At 31.6% G+C, this 16512-nt stretch overlaps 1 protein-coding gene across 1 annotated transcript; it reads right to left on the bottom strand.

Annotated features, from left to right (window-relative positions):
* Nucleotides 1–3324: 3324 nt before the first annotated feature.
* On the bottom strand, nt 3325–16006 carry LOC143057280 (uncharacterized). Its single transcript, XM_076230560.1, has 4 exons — nt 15607–16006; nt 8188–8465; nt 4927–5027; nt 3325–4093 (listed from the first exon to the last, which is right to left on the bottom strand). Exons 1-4 carry the CDS (start codon nt 15772–15774, stop codon nt 3525–3527), a joined length of 1116 nt encoding a protein of 371 aa, XP_076086675.1. The 5' UTR covers nt 15775–16006; the 3' UTR covers nt 3325–3524.
* Nucleotides 16007–16512: the final 506 nt, after the last annotated feature.

The raw sequence follows: 16512 nt of genomic DNA, 5'->3' as shown, positions 1-16512 counted from the left end.
ACGGATTAAAACAACTGCCATTTGATCTCTGGTGGAGAGTTGTCTCATTGGCTGTACTATTTTCGAAGTCTCTTTCCGTATGACATAGACGGATAAAAACAACTGCCATTTGATCTTTGGTGGAGAATTGTCTCATTGGCTTTTCTATTTTCGAAGTCTCTTTCCGTATGACATAGACGGATAAAAACAACTGCCATTTGATCTCTGGTGGAGAGTTGTCTCATTGACTATTCTATTTTCGAAGTCTCTTTCCGTATGACATAGACGGATAAAAACAACTGCCATTTGATCTCTGGTGGAGAGTTGTCTCATTGGCTATTCTGTTTTCGAAGTCTCTTTCCGTATGACATAGACGGATAAAAACGGCTGCCATTTGATCTCTGGTGGAGAGGTGTCTCATTTGCTATTCTATTGTCGAAGTCTCTTTCCGTATGACATAGACGGATAAAAACAACTGCCATTTGATCTCTGGTGGAGAGGTGTCTCATTTGCTATTCTATTTTCGAAGTCGCTTTCCGTATGACATAGACGGATAAAAACAACACCTTGTCTATCTACCTTTACATAATTTCCTCACTTTAAACTGAAAAACTGATTTTTAATAAGATATAGTCTAAATGTGTTTCATAAAAAAAAAATGGCAAATGTCAATACGAAAATATTTTGATTAAGCAAGAGATAAATCATACTTTGTAATAAAAACTGCGATTCCTATGGGAAACATTTGTGCTTCTCTTCTCTTCTAATCCATTAACCAAAGTCTCAATATCGTCTTCATTACTCGTCTTAGCACCGAATGCGCATTTGTCATAAGCAGCAATACAGTTGCTACTACAAGAGCAAACCTACCGATCCGGAGCACCTTATATCGCTTTCCGTTTAGTGGTTAACTTCGTGTAATAATGCATGTACCCAGTCACGAATATGACAGTTGTTATCCATTTGGTTGATGTGTTGGAGCTGTCGATTTTACAATTTGGTTTGGAACTTTACGTTTAGAATTTTCATCGCAGTTCGTTTTTTTTTTTTTTAATTTCTTTATTTATTCTTATGTTTTCTGTGCAGGTTTTGTATTTCTTTTACTCGCATAAGTCATTATTTAGTTTTCGGTATTGTCTGGTTTAGTCAACTCCAGACTACTTATCGCCCCTTATGTGTTTTCTGATTCTTATCTTAGACATATTTTGTAAATTTAACTCTTTTACTTATAATTTACTTGTTATTTTACGTACTTGCATTCTTACAACATTGGCAGATTTTAAAATGTATTTATTATGTTAACAAGTGTCTTTTAAGAACTTTAAAATTTTAATTTCTAGTTAAAGAATTAAAAGATGTATAGCTTCTTTAAACATTACACTCTTTTAACCTGAAATGATTCATTGACAAAACATCATGTTTATTTACTATTGTTAGAACATGCAGCTTTGAAATTGAGAGTTAAATAGAATAAAAAAAATACAGAAAAATAAATTTAAAAAAAGTGTAAAAAGGTTGTCCTCTATTCAACATAATTATGTTGTACGGATAAATGAGCTAATTTTAAACGTTATTACGAATAGCGAGTTTTCCTTGATGTATAATAAAAAAATGGAAATTGGTCATCTGCATCGCAATGCAGTAAAAGCCTAGCTAAAATAATGAAAAATTTAAAAATTCAACTAGACTTACATAAATTTTCTCCCACCTTTCTTTCTTAAGAACTTACTTTTGAATAATTTAAAAAAACGATGACTTCGCTAATTATTAGAATTTAATGAAGTTATTTAGTTAAGTTTAAGTGAAGAAAATGCATGTTAGCCTACTTTGCAACAGCACGCTGTCATCGTTTCACTATTTGTCAGTTCCTTCGAGTATTGAAATTACAATGTTACAGACGTGTCGGCGTCACTATTCAATGGTGCAGAATATATTGTTTATATAATTTCATTATTTTCCTAGACACAAAAAAGAAGACGTTGACAATTTTCAACAATCAGAAACATAAAATATTGTATTACAACAATTGAAATTTTTTTCAATAGCTGTCAAAGTGAGTCCAAAGTGCAACAGGTTTCTTGAATCAGTTAGTGCAAGTTCATGTACACTACTTAATGTCTGTAGTAACTGTAAGACACTTTTATATTTCAAAGGAATGCAAAGCATTAACGAAACTGTAGTTTAGCTGCTTTCAGTTTTTTTTTTCAAACTCATCAAAATTCATATTTCAACACAAAAGATTAGATTGGAGGCGTTGTTTAAATGTGCAATTTGATTTGTTGTTAATATATACTTTCTGATCTTATTTTATTGTTTTGATCCAAGTGTTTTTTCCTTACACTTTTAAATTAACATTGTAGTTTTTGTCTTCTCTTCAGAGTTACATCTTATGGACATTATTTGTCGAACTAGAAGGTAAATAAAGGCAACAGTAGTATACCGCTGTTCAAAACTCATAAATCTATGGACAAAAAACAAAATTGGGGTAACAAACTAAAACTGAGGGAAACGCATTAAATATTAGAGGAGAACAACGACACAACATTAAAATGTAACACACACAGCAACGGACTAAGCATTAGACAACATCCGATGAGAATAACCAATATAACATCAAAACCAAATACATGAATTTAAAAAAAGTAAAAAATTTCAACAAATCGTCGGAATTCTTATGGGAACGAACTGTGTGCCACTCCTTGCCGACGCTCTGTTTTTTTCATACGAGTTGGAGTTACTTCAGAAATTTGTCAGACTGAAGATCAAAGAAGCCAGATTATTTAATTTCACATTCAGATATACTGATGATGTCAACTTCACTTGCATATGGTATATACATTCGCCAACTCATGGTATGTGTTGAAGAGCTTGCAGCAGCTACCCATACTTTATAAAACTTCGTTTTGCTTTACTATATTTTGAAACGAGTACTCAGTCTAATAAAAATTTCTAGTTGTAAGTCAAGGTATAAAGAAAACAGCCCTTCATAAATTCCGTGCGTCTGGAACGGTTTAACTTATCGGCTGGTGTATTGTATATAGTTACGCTTGTTTGTTAGCTGCACTCTAGGTGTATTTTCATCATTTTTGTCGAGTGGTTGCTGTCTCATTGACGTATACACACAATTCCTTGTTAATCTATTTTGCATGAAGAATGTAAAATTCAAGGTTTGTTTGTTGTTGGTTTTTTTTTTTTTTAGATCGAATCAACCTATTTAGCAAAGTTTGTGGTATTTTCTGTTTTATTTTATGCAAAGATGCTGCTATCGATTTTTCTATAATCGATTTTCAAACAACATAAAAGTCTTACATCAAATGGCTGAGTACAAATGTTGTATGTATGCTATCAAGATGGACGGATTTTTATTCAAATATCAATTGCAAAATTATTTCTGTTATTTTATCATAAAAAATTAAATGACAAATCGTAACAATTAAATAACAAATAATAGCACTTAAACACAATAAGGTATATTCTGTAGAACGGAACATGTACCGGGAATTAAAAAATGGATAAATGGATTCGAAATTAGTCCGATCAGATCTCTATGTACACACGCAATGTGTCGCCGGGCAATAACCTCCTCTGCAATTTATCGTACACCACCAGGTCATCCCGGGTGTATATTTCCATACTAAAGTTGGTCCACAGGTTTTACCAATGTATGAATTTGGGTCTATTGTAGTAGTTGCTTTAGGCATGGTTGTAGTAGGAGACGGCGTTGTCGTTGTTGTTGTGGGCGTGGTTGTCGTTGTAGGTGTGGTTGTCGTTATAGGTGTGGTTGTCGTTGTAGGCGTGGTTGTCGTACTCGTAGGCAGGGTTGTCGTTGTAGGCGTGGTTGTCATTGTAGGCGTGGTTGTCGTTGCAGGCGTGGTTGTCGTTGTAGGCGTGGTTGTCGTTGTCGGCGTGGTTGTTGTTGTTGGCATGGGCGTCGTAGTTGTTGTAGGTGACGTTGTAATAGATGTGGTAATTGTAGTGGCCGCCACCTTTGGTGTAGTTTGAATAACTGATCCATTAGGGTCTTCTATTGCAATGTCTGAACAACCATAAAACTCTTCCTGTGCCCCACATCCGATACAACCTCTTCCATTTGGAGACACACCCCAACTGTTACCTATTTGTTGAAAATTTATCACAATGTCAAAGAACGTGCAAATCATAACTCTACATTGTTCTATTACATGGTAAGAGTCTGAACTTGTATTTTACATTATAGTTAAATAAATTAAAAGTTAGTAGTTGGCGTATTGTTTCAATTAAACTTGGATAATTTTCCTTTTAAGTGTTGTTTTTCTTAACAGTCGTTCGTTCTTTTATTTATGATTCCGAATTTCATTAAGTAAAAGCAAATAACAACATCGTCATATGTGCATAAGTACAGTTGGGATCTGAATTTGTAGTAGAAAAACATATTATTGAGTTGAGTGCAATGCAGGCACCCTATAAGCTTTTTTGTAATATTATTTGCAAAACAAAACACGATCAAGATTTCAGTCTTTTCTCACATCTTTCACCTTTATTATATGCATTGATATACTAACACAATGGTGCGCACAAAGCGCAGACGCCTCGTTGCTTATTTTAGTGAACAATTTAGCAGGTTTTTTTTTTTGCCATTACATTAGAATGGAGATTACAGGAATTTATATTCAGATTTATTGGCATCGATTTGTGATTGAATTGACGCAAATGTCTATATGTATTGACTTCTCTAACGCTTCGCAAATAAACCCAGTTTTGCTAACATCAAATCGCGGATTGATGCCCGCAAATCGAGCTCCAAATAAAATACTGTTACATGTATCTCATTATAGAGTTCCTGTCTAAAGAGATATTTCTATCAATGTCACGAAACAGTTGGCACGTTTTGTCTTATTTGCACACAGTTATTAATTTTAAATGACAGAATGTTTCTTCTTCTTTATTACATTGGACAAGAAGACTTACCAACATGCCATTTCCATTGTAAAACACACTGGGTACAGGTAAGGCCAGTAGGCAGTATATACTGCTTTGTTCGATAGCCAACACTCGTATCAATATGATCCCTGCAATTAATAACATATGTTAGTAGGATAAAAGTGTTTATCGGTTTACTGATAATACAGGTTTAACAAAAGTTATAATTCCTTATTTATTCTCGAGTTCACCCCTTTTTCCTTTTGCATTCTGAACTTTGACGGTGTCTGTCACGTGACGTCATTTCTACATTTCTAACGTTTGAACGGAAAGCTTGTTCAATCCTACCCATCCACCCCGTCATTCTCCTATTTTGGATTATTTTTTTCTGCTGTTGTTTTTTTAATGTTTTTCAGGTATATGCTTAGTGGAGATTGAGGAGACTGGAAACAAATCCAGCTGGAGATAATTGATTTTCGGCCTAATGGAGTATGGCAATTAGTGAAGAGGATGAACTTTTCGACTCGACTAAAAAAACATATTATTGCAGTGGTTGTCTCCAGTTATATCGTTAACTGTTACTGCGATTGCACATTTTCCCGAATATTTCAAATTGAAGAAGGAATATTTTATATAATACTTGATACTGATTTGAAACAGACAGTGTTAGTTTTTACGTATCTTCTAGTCTGTTGGTGTCTTGACGGTGGACGTTTTTTAATTTAGAAAGGAGAAAACTTTAATTTCTAGAATTCAACTGCAAATACATATAGATGTACATGTATGCGTTTCCAAAGAAGGATTTCTTTTTTATGCATTTTGATATTTTTCATTGTGTGTCAGTATTATCTTTAATAAAACAGTTGTCGCAGTACTAGTGCAGAGAAGGGACCTGGCAATATGACCCCGGGGGGGGGGGGGTCATGACTCTATAATTCTACTTTAGACCATTATGCTAAAATATGTTCATCTCTGTTACCAGTTTTGAATTATTTTATCCTCCGAGTATAGAGGAAGCGTTATTCAAGTTATGGCCTAGCGTCAGTGTGGGGTCGTGATCCTCGTTCATTCTAATTTCCCTTTGATGGACTTTTGTTACTTCTGTTACCATAAGAACACCTACTTGCCAATATTACAAATGCCGGCGGTTTGTATTGTCTTGCCAGACCTCGTTTACTGTTTTTCCCTCCGATCGATTTTATTCCAGATAAGATTTCTTGAATTATTTAGTATTAAGGAGTTGCGGAATGATCGCAAATGAGACAACTCAACTGTACAAACAACTTTGGCATTAACATCTAAAGGTAACCGTACAACCTTTAACAATGAGCAAAACTCATACTATATGCGGCCGGTTTTATTGTTACATTATAGTTCGTTTCTGTGTGTGTTACGTTTCGGTATTGTGTCTCTGTTGTGTCGTAGTTCTCTTATATTTGATACGTTTCCCTTAGTTTTAGTTTGTAACCCGGATTTGTTTTTTCTCTATCGATTTATGAATTTTGAACAGCGGTATACTACTGTTGCCTTTATTTACTCCACACAATATTTATGGAATTATCTTAATAAGCCTAAATGAATTCAGATCAAGCTAACTGTATACTGTACATAACGTCAATGTGTTGCATTTTTAATATTTTTATCAAATCAGCTTCGCGAAGATCTTATTTTTTTAATCTGCATTTATTTTGTATATCCTCCAAAGTTTCATTCAAAAACGGTAACGTATATATTGTAGCATTTTATTGCGCAATTTTTTCATAGAAGGAAAATACATGTAACATAAACGAAAAGTAACGATTTGCTGGAGCAATCAAGTGTCGCTTGATACAATATAGAAAAAAACATGTTTTTAATTTTTAAAAATCTATGCATGTAGCTCTAAATCACCAACAACAGTTAGTTGGTATAATATATGGATTTTAAAAATATCTAACAACCTAAAGATAACATTTGATATTGAAGTGTCAGTGAGTGACAAATTTTATTGGACATGTATAAAATCCAATTACTTTTAATCTACAATATCCGTATAAATGCAAGTTTTTTTTTTAAATTAACCTTTTCAAACTAGTTTTTGAAAGTAAACAAATGTTATATTACTTTATTATGACTTCAAAAATATTTTAAATCACTATAGTCCTCGAAATTTAAATACGTCTCTTTTAATTTGCAACCCGCATGATATTTAATGTCGTTAAAAATGATATAAAATCATAAAAATAGATATAACATGAAAAGAGGTTTAAAACTAATATAAAAGATCAAAGATCAAAGGCTGGACTATTGGTTCATATTTAAAGTTATGATAATTATATGGGCTACTGATAGTAAACATCCCTAGTTAAGGAATCCTACTTTTACTATTTTAAGGATTGTAATCTACTTTTACTGTATGGTAAAGTGTTATCCACTTTTATTATTTTAAGATTTGTATCTGTGGAAAGATATAATAAGAGAAAAAAGCGTTGTAGATAGAAAGCCATGGTCTTTTAACGGTAAAGCGTGATCCGTGATGAATTGTATAATATACAGACTGAAATAAATATACCGTTAGTTTTAAACTCAGCATGTTACATTTATATTTGTATAAACCCAACAGTAAGCCTTTTTCTACTTAGGACTTTATTGAGAATTACAATTAGTTATAATATGTGTATGTCAAAGCTATTCTAAGTATTGCAAAAAAGTGTGGTACCCAAACTACTAGCTGCTTGCGAACAAAATATTTAGCTTCAATACTGGGGTTGAAGTCATTAAACTTTGATCAGTGCTTGGAGCACAAAAATCATGCTCGAAACATGAAATCCAACATTTTGATTGCTTAATTTTCGAGTACGAGTACAAAAAAACCGACTCGAAAGTTTTATGACCGCAAGGTCTGAACTTTTCTTTAGTATAATATGTACTAGTATAATGCAATTCTGCTGAGTGTTCTAGACGTTTGAACTTTCTTCAGTCTGAATAATGAGTAAAACAGCAAAGTTAAATTTTGTATGAGCTACATTTACATGTCAAACAAACACACTAAATCATAAGATGAACATAAGACTATGTGTTAATAGGACAAAATGGCCCAAGACCACATGACCCGTTCGCACTGTCGTTTTTTTTCATATTCAGTGTAACGGAAATCTTAGTCAAAATTTGGCATATATATATATCGACTCATATAGTTTAAACCCAAACGGTAACCTAAATGTAATACGGGACTTACAGGCGGACGAATGTGAAAATATAACGCCCCTCCACTAATTATTGGCGGGGCGAAAAGAAACTGTCATAGTTTCATGATAAACACACTCGTACCTTGTGCCACTTCCGTCTGCCAGTTGCAACAAATATTTGTCTAAACAAGCTTGTGTCGCTGGCTTCTTTACATCATTATTTGGACAAAGTCTGAATTCAAACCATCCTTTATGATTTGCTGTAACATCTACAGTTATATCGATGACTTGTCCTACTGTGTAGTGAGCAGAGATAATCCCTGTGGCATATTTCCCGCCTGCCTCGTTTTGACGTGGTTGCTGTTGATCATATGGGTCTCCACATAATCCACATTTCCCGCCATTCGTACTCCACTGGTGCTAAATAATATGAATATGCATTGTGATTTAGTTTTTTCTTCATACAAAGAATATTTACAAATTGTTATACATTTCATTTACGCGATATATGCATGTTTACTGCATAAAAAACAATAAAGTTACATATTATAAATCATGTTTTTTAATACCTTATGTATTGTGATTATCAATTGCCACTGTATTTTTGCTCCCCTAGCCTGTTATCTGCAATGAATTTAATCTAAAAAAAGGTTTGTTGAGCTGTTTCGTTTTTAATATAAAATAGAAGATATGGTATCATTGCAATTGAGACAACTCTCCACAAGAGACCAAATGACTCAAATTAATAACTGTAGGTAGGCGCATGGCTTTCAACAATGAGAAAAGCCCATACCGCAGTCAGCTTTTGAAGGCCCCGATATGACAAATGTAAAACAATTCAAATGAGAATAAACATGGATTGAATAATTGACCCTGGACGTGTCAATTGGTCGTGATAAAAAAAATATTGGCTTCCGAAGATACATTCTTACATAAATCTTTTTTAACCATAGGACTGATTTAGATCATAAAAATATGTGATTTTTTTTTTTGGTATTGAAAAAGAGGATGCATAATTCTTTTTAAGGCTAGAAAACCTAAACTCAGTAAAATAAGTTCGGATTGTTAAACATATCCATTCCGTTATTTGGAAAATAATGATTAAATTAGAACTGTTTTCTCTGCTTACATTAAAATCATGGCAATGTTATCTACACAAGGAAATTACATTACTATTTAACTTTCCTAATGGTTTTATTTTGAAAATGTGCATAACCTTTCAATGCAGCAAATAAAAAAAAGATGATAAACGAATAAGAAAAAAACAAAAGTTAACTTTAGCGTAATCTTTGTTGAATTCCTGTGTCAGTATAAAGTAACCGTGAGAACTAATCTTCTGTGTTGAAGTCACAGAAAGATTTCTGCATTTTAATTGCTTTCAAAGTGTATGACATCTGAATATTGGGTAAACACGTGGACCACAAACTATTGTCCAAATTTGCAAGATTTGATAAGAGGGTAAAGAAGGAATGATTTTCTACCATGATTACGGTGGATAAGATATCTTTCAATCAAAGAAAATATTTGACATGTTAAGCCGTTTATTATTTTATTTTAACATTAAAATGCCTAGTGCAAAAAACGAAATACCAGAAATTTTAAGTTGATAGCAAATGTGTTCAAAAGTTATTACTTTTATGTTTGCTGACAGTGAATGATATGTCAATTCAAGTATCTTTTTTATTAAGGTTAAAATAAATAGAACTGTGGAATCAGTCTCTGTTCAGTTTAACAAAGCGAATTGCATTCTCACAGTATTTTTTTTGATCGAGACAAAGGGTAGGAATTGCAGTACGTAAAGTAACAAGTGTAATCTTTCCATATGCTTGCGACTGATCGCCTACTCCTTGTCAGCGAAAATAAACATCAATGAACTCATATTAATGTAACATCTCTTCATTTTATAGAATACAAACATCGTTAATACCATGATTACAGTACATATGCATGATTTCGTCTACACTGCCCTAAAATAAAATATCCTTTGCCCCGAAGACACAAAAAAAAGAGAGGTACATTGAATTAATTTCCTTGCCTTCAACTGCTTAAAACCAGAATATCTTTTTCATCAAACTGGGGTTCAGAATATTTTCTTTTTAGAAATAACCATAACCCCTCTTCCCCCTGGAAGTTAAATGGTCGTATTTCTTAGTAGTTATCAATCAAACAATTCGTAGTCCAGCTCCAAATTCAAACCCCCTTCTTCCTAGAGGTTAAATAGTCGTACTCTTAGTACATGTATACATCAATCATACAATTCATAGTCCGGCTCCAAATCATAGCTAGGTATTATTCTAATCCCTCTCAAGTGCCCCTAGAACCTGCATTGCATTGCATTTTTGTCTTGAATAGAAGACATCGCGTTGTTTGGCTCCTTAAAATATTTGATCATTTACTGCGCTTTCAGATTTGTGTAGTTTTTACAAACACTGCCATTCAAGGTAAGTAGGAACTCGTGTTAATTATTTTGTTTGCTTTGTAGATTTTTAAATAGTTCGTTTTATTTAATCTGTTATTTTGACCAAACCCTCGCATATGTATAGTTACGTATGTAGTAGATTTAGCTTTCAGCCTTCTTTAAATACTTTATGCTAGTTGTTTATATAAAAGATTAATTGCATATGCGTCAATGTGCAGTTTATTTATCGATTGCAGAAATGCATATCATTCAAGTCCTGAGTTGTTGTAAACCTATATGTTCTTCCTCAATACAGATGACATAGTATTTTTAAAGAAAAAATGGCGAGAGAGAGTATCAAAGGATTAGATATCTTGCTTCAGAAATTCCAAGAAAGTAGTATCATTCAAGCATGACAAAAGCGTGCAACTTTATGTCACTGTGCAGATCACCAATAAGCAAAGACACAAGTATCTACAAAAGACCCCCCTTTTAAAATAAAATAAATAAAAAAAAAAAAAACACAGAACGTAAAACAATTCAAAATAAGAAAACTAACGGCCTGATTTATGTACAAACAATAAAAAAAAAAAATAAATATGATATACACAAACAAACGACTAAAAACTACTAAATTACAGACTCCTGACTTGGGACAAAACAAGCGAATATTATGGTGTGGTACAACAAGTTAGTGTGTCCTCAGCTAAACTAGGGACAAAGGTTCTACAGCACAACACAAGAACAAATTAAACACTATTTTGGGGAGATTTTATTATTTTTTTTATTTATAAGGTAATAAATTGATTATATTAAGACAAGTTGTCGAAACGTTTAAATATGTTTTTGAAACAAGAACAAATGTATTGATTCATGTAAATATTTATATTCAAGCTTCACCTCCCATACCTCGTGAGAGTTTTTCATCACGTGTGCATGAGATTTGCCCTTCCTTTTAAGGGAACAGGATTGTGCTTGCATAAACTCTTTTTTCATTTTTTTTACTGGGAAATAATAACTGAAAATAAGATATGTATAAAAAAAAATCTAAGGTTTGAAATTCATTTCTTCTATCGAAAAAAGCAATATATATATTTCAGAGTTGGCGAAACAAATGTTTAACCGTTTGTACCGAAAAATAGAGATCAAGATAGGCAGACACAGGAAAATATACTATTAGAAAAATCTAAAAAAAAATGTATTGTGTGGAATGTGAACATCACACCTTGTTTGCTTTCTGTAAAAACTTTGCACATCCCCCTAAGTATAAATAAAAACAGCGATTTTCTCTCTTCTGATCATGAATATTTAGAACTTCATTATCATATCCCCAGACTAAGACTACTATTATATAATGATATAATTATAGTAGTCTCAGCCCCAAATTAGGTTGAATATTTATACACCCACATGAAACAATTTAAAATCTTTAAATGATAGCTTTAGATATAACATTTAAGAATTGATTTATGTGTAAATTTCCGGTTAAATGTGTCATTCATCTCATACTTAATACCAAAATTTGTATACATTCAGATAACATTTCTAGTGCTGGAAATGTTGTTTTGGAGTTGTCAAAATACAAAACATTATTTACCTTCGTCGTACATGTTTCAAAGCATCGTGTGAAAAAAGAAGAAACATTTATTAATAACGATAAGGACATGTGGAAGGGGATAGTCGATATGCTAGTGAATTTGTAAAACCATGGATTTGAATAGGTTTATAAATTCAATAACATATTCGGTGATTTTGTAAAATCACGGAACTCAAACGTTTGCTAAGGATTTTGTAAAATCCTTAATTACAAGAAAAAACTTAATATCAGAAATATATTTGTCTAGATATACTAGATCAACCATTTTTTTAATAACCAATATTTTCTTTATAATTTTATTTTGTATAAAACTTTGCATTATATTTACTGCCGCCTAAATACTCTGCTTTATTATAGGCACATTTCTTTTTGATTTATATTTCTGCACATTGCAGAATTTCGGACCGTGACATTTAAAAAATATTGCACCAAATGTTTTTTTTTAATTTTATTAAAAAATAAATGTTGATTATTATTTTCCCCGAGATAGCATAATAAATATCCAAGTATCTAATATATATGACTAATGCAAGTGGTACATGTAAAGATGATCATGGTGAACCATTTTTACTAGGGTGAACACCTGTCAATCGAAATGCAGGTTCAGGAAGTAATTTTTTTATATTATCTACTGTCTTTCATATTTTTATTTACAGAAATAACTCCCCCCCCCCTTTAGCATATATATTAATTAGACAACACTTATTTGAATTTAAGATTTCCTTTTAACAGATCATGGAGATTATAGTATTACGATGACATTATTTGACTTCACTAGATTCAATGTTGAGATTCCATGTGTCGACAAAAGATATTTTAATTAGTCAAAATAATGTGCCGGGTAAGTTGACATTTCAACATTTTGATATTTCTGATGTGTCTATAACGTTAGTTTGTCTATCATTTTCTACATTTGAAAATGCCTGTACCAAGTCAGGAATATGACAGAACTTGTACATTCGTTTTGTTATTTGATTTTGCCATGTGATTATGGACTTTCTGAATTGATTTTCCTCTAAGTTCAGTATTTTTGTGATTTTACTTTCATTCACATTCACATCACATTAATACATTATCGTCGTGATTTGTATGCCTTTAATAGTTGCCACACTGGAAAATGACTTAAATACAGAACTGTAAGAAAAATTTCAAACGGAAGAGTCTAATTATTAAATGACAAACCGAAATCTCAAATACATCAAAGAAATGGAAAGCAACTTTCATATTCCTTTCATGATAAAACTCCCTTTTGGCTTTAATGACTGTCTTATTATCATGTATACAGTAGTTGAATTACATGTTACGTACTCATAATTTTCGATACAAATGGGATAAAACTTCATCATATATATTATTTAGTGTAATTGCTGAAGAGGTACATGTATTACCATATCATACATTCATGTAAGGAAACTAGACATGTATGTCATATTTGTTTTTTGTAAATTGTTTTGTATAAATGTAAAAGACCGTAAGTTTTCTCGTTTGAATTGTTTAACATTTCTCGCATCGTGACATTTTATAAAATGGTCCAAACAAATCAATGTCTAACTCTTTGCGTGTGTTTCTCTGACATCTTACGAAGTTTATCAGTTCAATGTTCTTTTTGTGTCGTTTAAACAATTTTATAACATTTCGTTTATTCTTTCATTTCAATAATTCTAGAGTGCATCTACTAATCATTAACCAACCTTCAAAAATGTTTTAGTTATTGAGCTTGTTTTGACTTTTGATTCCAAAGCAATATGTATTACGATTAAGTCTTATTTTCAATATATTACATTTTGAATTTCTCCTCAGTTATTTGTTATTTGATGAAATTTTATTCCACTGTCATATAAGTGAGCGGTGAAACTAGCTATAAAACCGAGAGACCTATAGTTGTTAATTTCTGTGTTTTTTTTGGTCTCTTGTGGAGAGTTGTCTCATTGGCAATCATACCACATTTTTATTTTATATATATTAATCAACCATTTTCTACATAAGAAAATTCCTATACCAAGTTAGGAGTATGAAATTTGTTTTCTATTCGTTTGATGTCTTTGAGCGTTCGAATTTGTCATAGAAAATAGATTTTCCGTTTTTGATTTTTCATCGGAGTTCAGTATTTTACTTTTAGCTCAATATTATAATTGTATTCCTTTGCGCTATGCTCACTATTTATTCAAACCAATTTACTGCAGAATTTATTAATCTTCATTATATATGTCTAGCTTGATGAACCTAATATAAAATCATTACTGGATTTTAAACAATACAGGTACTAATTTTATTGCCACAGATGCGCATATCGACAATAAATGTCTCTTCAGTAATGATCGAGACAAACATATTTGAAAATCCAAAACTTATTAAAAAAAAAGGAAGAGCTAATAAACCAGATAAAACAAAAAGTATAAAGAGTTTTACATCAAACACAACTATATATTTATTTACCGGTCGTTCTCATAAATGTTCTCACATCTTAAGATCTTTATATTGATGAAGACTTATTTTTACTATGACACCCTTGCTAACAGTGACAACACGCATTACATAGCATATTAACCTTTACGTATTCCGGATTAACAGTTTATTTTTGTGTTCTAATGTAGATTTCATTGTTAAGTTTAAAGTTTCACATTTTGTTTTTGTCACAATCAAATGTTTTAATGTTCTTGTTTTTTCTTTTTTTATTTAGTTACAGAATTATCCTTCTTTTTTTTGTGCATGTTGTTTGAAATGACATCTTTTTATTTCACTATACACGTAACAAGGACATATGTTGTTAGTTATACATTCTTGTCTATAATAATAAAATACGTTTGTTCTTATATTTCTATGATTTATTTTTCTTTATTAAGTTCCAGTACTGATTAAATGTATAAATCTAACCATAAGCAGGAACTCAAATTTAGTGTATGAAGGCCTTATTCGAATTTATTCGGTTCGCAGATGTATATGCATTAATATTCGTTGCGTTAAACAATACTGTTGCTTTGTATAATGACATTTACTTTTATAAAAATGATACACATACAAGTGCCCATTCGCTTGAAATAATTATTATCTTCATTTAAATGTAATTACTTATTCATATACCAAATATTTGAATTGTGAGTTTCTTTGTACAAGTAACGATCACATCTTTTCAAATAAATGTCAGTCTTTCGACCATAATGAATGTGAGAACTATTATATCTAATTTCATGCATTTCAATTCGATTTTTATTTTTTTGTAAACTCATACCTCGGTTAAAACTTGTTAAACTATTGTAAAAAGGCATAGTTATTAGTCGATAACTTGTTTTCTTATTTACCAATTTACTTAATTTTGTTGTTACTTACATTTAAAAACAAATAAAGAAATCGAATCGTTTTTTAAAAGTTTGGAATTACAGGTAAGATGACTTAACATTTCAGAAATATTGCAACCTTCTTTTCCACTAATAATACTGAACTTAATAATATTTACATCATTTCATAGTTACAAAAATAAAAACGTTTTTTGATGTATTTTTTTTAATTGAAGTACAATGTAGATTTACAAAATTGTAATAAATGAGAACATGTATAATTTCACTTACCGAGAACCCTCCACATGATAGTTGGTTGTCGTTATAATTAGGGGGTGTCGGGAATCCTTTCCTAAACATAGACGATCTCGACGGAGGTACCCACAGCCTACCGTGTCCATCAACAAGGACCACAGCACACAACAGATAAAAGAACTTAACACTGATCATTATCAACATTCAAAAGTAAAATGAAAACCATATGCACCCGATTTAATTTAAATACACCTTGTCCACGTGGGACACACCTTATCTGACTTCCTAATAGCACTCTATGTCTTTGTTTACGTTACTCCTTCAAATTTACATCATATTTGGCAGTTCTTTGTTAATAATCATATCTATCCAATAAACGGGTAGTTTGATTATCTAAAAGTAAACAATAATATTAAATTAATGTCAACACGTTATATTTGTAATTTTGTATATCAGGATCATTTTTCAAACGATTGTCAATGACTAGATAATATTTATCATACCTTTCATAGTTTAATTTATTGAAAGAGGAAGCAGATCATTTTAATGACAGTTATGCGGTTTAATAAATCTAAGGGTAGGCAATAATAAAACCATACAAATAAAGTTCACTCATAATGAAATACTATATTTATACACCCATTTAAACACCATACTATTGATATTGTAAAAAATGACACATGCATGTATTGTACCCGACTTATTAAAATGTTGTACGTCTCAAATTTGTTTATACGATTTAGAACCTTACCTGCGTATGTAAGAAAATTATGCACAAAATGTACAGGATTTGACCCGTAATTAAGAACACTAAGTGTATTTAATTGATCTAATCAGAACTAACGTACAATGTAACAATAGACTACACTAATTAAACCTCTCACACACAAGTAATACTGCGTTATTTATAAACACTCTTATTGACTATCCAATACACATGTG

Source organism: Mytilus galloprovincialis, chromosome 13 (assembly GCF_965363235.1).
Source record: "Mytilus galloprovincialis chromosome 13, xbMytGall1.hap1.1, whole genome shotgun sequence".
NCBI classification, from domain to species: domain Eukaryota; kingdom Metazoa; phylum Mollusca; class Bivalvia; order Mytilida; family Mytilidae; genus Mytilus; species Mytilus galloprovincialis.
Note: the sequence above shows the minus strand (reverse complement) of the source record. Positions and strands in the feature narration are given on the sequence as shown.

Excerpts from the sequence above, each read along its gene's own strand:
- LOC143057280 (XM_076230560.1), bottom strand. The coding sequence starts at position 15,774 with ATGTTGATAATGATCAGTGTTAAGTTCTTTTATCTGTTGTGTGCTGTG. Across the intron at positions 5,028-8,187 it reads GCAGACGGAAGTGGCACAAG|GGATCATATTGATACGAGTG; the intron begins GTACGAGTGTGT and ends TATTAATTGCAG. Across the intron at positions 4,094-4,926 it reads ACAATGGAAATGGCATGTTG|GTAACAGTTGGGGTGTGTCT; the intron begins GTAAGTCTTCTT and ends TTCAACAAATAG.